The 6,845-nt window shown below is 41.4% G+C and overlaps 1 protein-coding gene across 1 annotated transcript in view; it reads left to right on the top strand.

Moving 5' to 3' along the window:
- mllt1a (MLLT1 super elongation complex subunit a) overlaps window positions 1–5,187 on the top strand; it is a 24,950-nt gene extending 19,763 nt beyond the window's left edge. Inside the window, 4 exon segments of the mRNA XM_035653595.1 lie at window positions 1,612–1,711; window positions 2,323–2,400; window positions 3,614–3,685; window positions 4,769–5,187. Coding sequence (XP_035509488.1) covers window positions 1,612–1,711; window positions 2,323–2,400; window positions 3,614–3,685; window positions 4,769–4,897 — 379 coding nt within the window. The 3' untranslated portion in view covers window positions 4,898–5,187.
- The last annotated feature ends 1,658 nt before the right edge of the window (window positions 5,188–6,845 follow it).

The following is a 6,845-nucleotide window of genomic DNA, read 5'->3' as shown; positions in this document are numbered from 1 at the left end:
CTTCAACCTGGTGACCAAAAAGACTGTTTTGACTGTTGTAGTTATAATAACTAGCCTATGGTTAAGATTAATGATATATTGGAAATATTTAACTTAAATATACTATGATTTGATGTTTATGGTGTATTCCTGCAAATTTGTGTTCTATGTATACTCAAATATTCCACTATATCTTGTGTTTCTTATCTATCTTTAAAATTGGTTATCGGAGTTGTCTGCTATATGTTTATACGGGGATTAATATTACAAGTATAATGCAATTGGGATGACAATGCCAATTAGTATGACAATGCGTTCTGTCTGTCTGTGTGTGGATTGATGATCCTGGTGTTTTGTGGTGTGGGTGTGTGTGCTTCTGATTGTTCTGGATTTCTTGGTATTGGGATGTGACAGCATGTGACGCTCGCCACTAAGTCTCTGGTTTTTCCCCGCCCCGCCCCGCAGAACAGCAACTCCTCCAATAACAAAGTGAGGTCACACGGACCTTTATTTTTTTGTTTGTTTCCTTGTGGTATATTGACTAGAAAATGTGTGTGTGTGTTGTGACCAGTCTGAATTCAGTAGGTTTTATTCTATTTTATTCTTAACGTTATAGTTTTCTTCTCCGTATGTTCCATGTCATATGTGGTTCAAGTATCTCTTGGAACAACATGAACAGGAATTTCCTAGAGCGTTATCTGCTTGTATTAGTGAGTAATATGTTTTTACTTAAATATATATGTGTGTGTTTGAGAATATCGTCCTTATGATAAAATGTCAAACATATTACTATATATTTTTATTAGTGTGTTGTGGTTTTGAGATGACTTGGTGTTGTTCTGGTCGTAGTATGTCTGTATTAATGTTCTTGTTCTACCAACACCAATAGATTAAAGGCAATGGAATTCTCTTCTTGGTTCATGGATTGTGATATTTTTTTCATTTTCAGCCATATAACTGTCTATGGTCTTCAGATATCTCATGGTCTCACATCTTTTTGTCTATATATTCTTTTCTCCCTCCTCTCTCTATTTTCCCCTGTTTTGTGTTGCTGCAGGTTTCAGGCAGAAAGAGTCCAGATTTCCTCGTTTCGCTCCAGAGTTATATGTGGTTGTTTGTGTATATTTGTGTGTGTGTTTTAGGGTACGACAAGGTAGGAAGGTAAATCAAACTTTTTTATGTAGTATGTGGTCTCCACTTTTCACACCTTTCACCATAGCAACAACGTTCTTATTTGTTTTGTGTTCTTTTTCAGGTGAGTGGTGCATTATTGCTAGACCCATGCTGCCTCAGCTGTAAGCTGACCGTGTGATTTTGCTCAGGTATGTTGACAGACCGACTTTTAGAGCCTGTGTGAAGCTCGTTTTTTTGAAAGCAGCCTTCTGACTACCTTTGCAAAATTTGTCTATTTTCATTCCAACTCAAATATTCACTATATCAGCTGCCATATCTATCTTTAAAATTGGTATCGGATGTTGGTCTGCTTCACTGTCAGTTTCATATCAGCAGCAGATAATAATTACAAGTATAATGCCAATTAGTATGACAATGCCAATTAGTATGACAATGCGTTCTGTCTGTCTGTGTGTGATTGACCTCTGACCTTACCCTGTTCCCCCCCTCCTCCGTCAGACTCAGCCTGGACAGCGAGAGTGACAGCAGTGACGGCTCGCACAGCCCCAGTCGAGACCCCGCCCCGCCCCCGCAGAAACACAACTCCTCCAATAACAAAGTGAGTCACACGGACCTCATTTTACTGTCTGCTCTCATTGATGATTTGACTAGAAAATGAACCGGTTCTGCTGCTGTAGACCAGTCTGAGTCAGAGTGGGACTATTTATTCTTAACGATATTATAGTTTTTCTTCCTCCGGTACGTTCAGTGTTCAGCTGTCAACGTAATCCTTGGACAACATGAACAGGAATTTCCTAGAGCGTTATGCTGTGTATTTAGTGAGTAAAAATTAACTTAAAGACATTTGTTTTGTGTGTTTGAGAAACCACTGCATGACTAAAACTGTCAAAACAATATTACAAAAACAGTCTTCAGGCATTAGTTTGGACAGAGATGACTCTTTGATTGACATTTTGCATTGTAGTATGTGCTGTATTTTTAATGTCTTGGTTCCTACCCAACACACAATAGGATAAAGACATGGAAACCACAGTGTTTCAGGGCTGCACCAGGCTTACACTTTTCACATTTCAGCCATATAAACTGTCATCAGTGTCCCAGATAGTCTCATGGTCTCACATCACTGCCTCTGTCTTCCTCTAAATGATGTCTCTCCTCCTTTTCCTCTCTATTTTTCCCCCGTCTCTTCTCTGATCTGTTGTGCTGCAGGTTTCAGGCAGAAAGAGTCCAGATTCCTCGTTTCGCTCAGAGAAGGTGTTGAAGAAGGGATACGACAAGGTAGGAAGGGTAAATCAAACTTTTTTTATGCTTTCACTTTTCACACACATACACACAATGTTCTGTTTTTTTGTGTCAATATTCAGTGAGTGCATTAATGAATTCAGGATGTACTGACCGGTGAATTGCTCCAGATGTGCAGACCGACTCTGGCCTATGAACCCTTAAAAAAAAAATCTTCTTTCTTCTTTGTAACGAGATGATTCATGTAGCGACAAAACTCTGGTGAAGAGATCCTAGATCAGTCCTTCACGTTAAAACATATGCTCCGTTTCATGGATTATGTTGAGACGTGAGGAAAAAGGTTTATTCCGACACTTAAACTCAAAGGAAGAGGTCGACTTCAGGATGTAGTTTTAAAAAGAATCCAAAGTTTAACCCTTCACACTAAAGCGAAAGCTGTCAGTCAAGTAGTGCTCGGCGGTCACATGGTATATCATAGTTATTTATTGCATGCCTGACCCTTTATATGGGATTTTACTGCATTATTCTGCTGCCAGGAGCTCATAGAATATAAAAACATTATCATACTGAAGGCTTTGATTTGTATACAGGTTTTTATTTGCCCCACAAAATGATAAACAATATATGAAGGAATCAGAATGTAAACAGTTTTTATTGCGCAAACTGCAATGTAGTAAAAACAAAACAACTTAAACAGTGCTTCCTTTTCAGAGCAAAATATCTATAAAACTATAATCTGACATAAAATACTCGAAGTATTAAAGTATTCAAAGAGATATTGCTTGATACATGAGTTTACAGTGGTTGTTTATGCAATGCAACCGTAAGAGGTATTAAAACCGGTATATCACCCAGCACGACAGTGAAGTCAGGTTTATTTATAAGACCCCAAATCCCTCAGTCTAGACAACATACTGTGATAGTTTGACTTCTCACAGAGTGCCAGTCAGGTCTCTCTCCTGGCGATTAGGATTTCTTCTGAGACGGTTTGGTGTTGTGATTATCTGTAGTCTAGTTAGGGCATGCAATGGGTCAGACGGATATCCCAGTTTAAGAACACCCCCCACTAGAGTACAAGGCACGGCCTGTTGCGAGTGTAAGCTGAGAATGTTTAATGACAGATATTTAACTTTTTCCTACCTTTAAGGAAAATTCCAATTCAAAAGTAACTTTTTGACTGTTTGCTTTTTCTTGATTTAAGACACTCCTGATTTTATCTTTAATACTGTGCTGACAGTGTTCACTGTCCCCTCTGCAGGCCTACACAGAAGAATTAGTGGACCTCCATCGTAGACTGATGGCTTTAAGAGAGCGTAACGTACTACAGCAGGTAAGTGTTCATGAGTTTCTCCATTAATAATCTGATCTGAGGGACATAGTGAATATATTTCATTTGAAATGTTTTTCTCTATATCAGGCAGGAAGATGTTTCAACATATTTCCTGTAGATTTTCAGTCCGCACCATCAGACCTTTAGCAAACTGTCACTACTGCTGAATACAGTAGCAAGGCTCATTGTCTCATAACAAGAAGACATTAATTTTTAATTGTTTAATCCAGTGGTTCCCAAATGGTGTGCAGAGGCAAACTGGTGTGTCGTGAGGGAAGTCCAGGTGTGCTGTACAATATGCAATATGTTTAATTAATTTACTATCACGGCTGCACAATTAATCAAAGTATTATTATTAAGTTGCCATATGGCGTTTTTGTATGTAGTGCTGCAGAGATCTTGTTCTCCAGATGTGGTACAAACCACAACAAATATCACTCATTATAATTTTAATTGTTAATTCAGTGAAAATGAAAATTGTGACACAAATCATTCCCACTGTTCATGAATCCTATCGCAGTCACAATATCTGTCCAGATAATTGAGAAGTAATTTTTTTTTACCGTATTGTGCAGCCCTGTTTACTATATCAGTACTTTCTAAGCACTTTGTAGTTCCATTGCCTCGTTTTAATGTTGTGACCTGTCAGGTTTAAATTAGTGTTTTGATGCTTTGATGCAATAGAGTATGTCCATGAGTTTTGAACAGATATGAATACAGGTGAGCATTAGGAACAAAAAGTTTGAAAACCGCTGTCCAGGTCCAAGTCACACTAATCAAATTAAATTATATCATTATGAATTATTGTGATATGCTGCTGTGAACTGATGAACTGTGAAAAATGTGATATTATAACAATATATAACTGTAAAGCATATTGTCGCCACTGGTTTTTTCTATCATACTTTCATACTTTGGCAGGTGTGATCATAAAACAGGTACTACATTGTATTATATATGGTATTAAAAATTCAACTTGCTGAACCATGTAAGCATCTTATTATATAATGTGTGTGTGTATATATTTTAAGGAGTAATGTGACAAATATGGTAAATGATGGTAATCGATTGCTCTTCTGTCAGATTGTCAACCTGATCGAGGAGACGGGCCACTTCAACGTGACCAACACCACCTTTGACTTTGACCTCTTTTCACTGGACGAGTCCACCGTCCGCAAACTACAGAGCTACCTGGAGGCAACGGCCACGTGACAGGAAGTGGAAACCGGCGTGTGGATGTCGGCGGCGGCGGCGGCGGTGGAGGTAGACTTGCCACCACGTCTCCTCATTTGAAGGAGGGGACGAGCAGCCCCCATCTGTCGCAGCTGTCTCACAGGCCTGACTGAACCATCGAACAACTACCACACAAACAGAAACACACGAACAAACACAAGCACACATGAAGACACACCACGTTCAGGTGACGCTGGGGAGGAATCTGAAGGAGGAGGAAGAGGAGGTGGGAGAGCAAACGGAGTAAGCTGAACTCCGTCTAGCGTGCAGGATTTCCTACCACATCTCTTTTTTTTTTTTTTTTTTTTTTGAGTTCTGGTGCAGAGCTGTGGAATGCACCCCACACGCGCTCCTTCACCTCTGCACTCATATTGTCCGGCTTTGGCAAAGCCAATACTTCCCACTCCTCTCCTCCTCCTCCTCCTCCTCCAACCTCCTCCTCCTCCTTCACACGCACACCTCCTTCTCGGCAGAACATCCAGTTGCCCTTCCCCCTGCTGTCAGCTGCAGTCGATTTCTCTCGCGCGACATACTCCTTGAGTCGTGTGTCGTCGTGAGTGTGTGTGTGGACTGGTGTGTGTGTGTGCGAGCGTGTGAGGTTTAAGGGGATGTTGTCTTGCGGTGCTGGTTACTCTTCTTTGTTGCTTCGTGCGAAGCTCGAACCAAACACAGACGGTTTCACTTCCGCCTTCCTCGCGCACACACCACAGCAAACAAGTAGACAGATTCAGGTAATAATTCACTCCCGACCCCTCGACCCCCCCACGTTCTTACCGCATGGTTTAACACCGATACTCACAAAACTGGAATGAATCGGTTTAGTACCTCACCTACTAATCACCCGCGCTCACGCCGCGGCTCCTCCGTCACCCGCGAGCCAGCCACTTTAATAGCTGTGTTTATTTTACACCTGTACTCTTGCCAACATACGCTCTCCTGTGGCCAACGTGCATTCCAAGTGCGGCAACGCTGGTGTATAAACACTACAAAGATACCGCCCTAACGCTAAAGCCCTGCTTGTAGGCCCCCATAATATAAATATGTCTTTTACAGGAGGGCAGTTCATTGTTGACAAACACTTTAAAAATGTCCATAAATCTGCGTCAACTTATATTTAAATGCTAAATAAGGTTGGGGGGAGTAAAGTAACAGTTCTGTCCCAGATTAATGGCACGTTTGGTCTCCCAGGTCCTTACACTCCCCAACACTGTACATGAAGCACACTGAGACGTGTGCGGTGTGGTGTGGTGTTGTGTGTGTGTGAGAGATGAGTGTGTGAGAGACTGTTTTGGATGAGGTTTTCCTGTGTCTGAACATTTGAAAAGCTTATGTTCTGTTGAGTTTCCCTCTACTTTCTCGCACTGAAAGCTGAGCTTGACCTCCTACTAAGCGCTCCCTTCCACTGAAGCCCCCCTAACTCCTTCCCTCCCTCCTCACCCTCCTCTTTTTTTTTTTTCCTCCTCATTCCTCCTCGGCCTTATTCCCATATTGGCGTGCATGAAAGGGCTCGACTGCTCGCGGCCAGGCAAGTGGAGGATCACTCCTGAATTCCTTCTAAGCTGGTGGGTAGGGAGGGTGGGGGTTTTAAAAAAAAAAAAAAAAAAAAAAGCCGTGAAAAGTAGCATACTTGTCTCCCAGAATCAAAAATAAGGACAAAAAAAAAAAAAATAGGGCCCACGCTTTTTTAACCATTTTAATTTTCTAGCCAAGTGCATTTGTGTTATTTTATTCACCAGATTGCGGTTAAGAAGATAACGCTGGTGGCTTAAATGAATGTATATCAGGCTTTTACTTTTCTACGGCTAGGCACAAGCCCCCACTCTAGTGGCCTTGCTTCCGCGACTTGCAGTGTGAAAGGGGAGGGGGGTGGTGTGGTGGTGGGTGTGGTGTGCACCCTCTGTTAGCCATGGTCACACAGATTGAAACA

Source organism: Morone saxatilis, unplaced genomic scaffold (assembly GCF_004916995.1).
Source record: "Morone saxatilis isolate NCDOM2014 unplaced genomic scaffold, NCSU_SB_2.0 Contig12, whole genome shotgun sequence".
In the NCBI taxonomy this organism is placed as follows: Eukaryota; Metazoa; Chordata; class Actinopteri; family Moronidae; genus Morone; species Morone saxatilis.
This window is presented reverse-complemented; position numbering and strand designations above follow the sequence as displayed.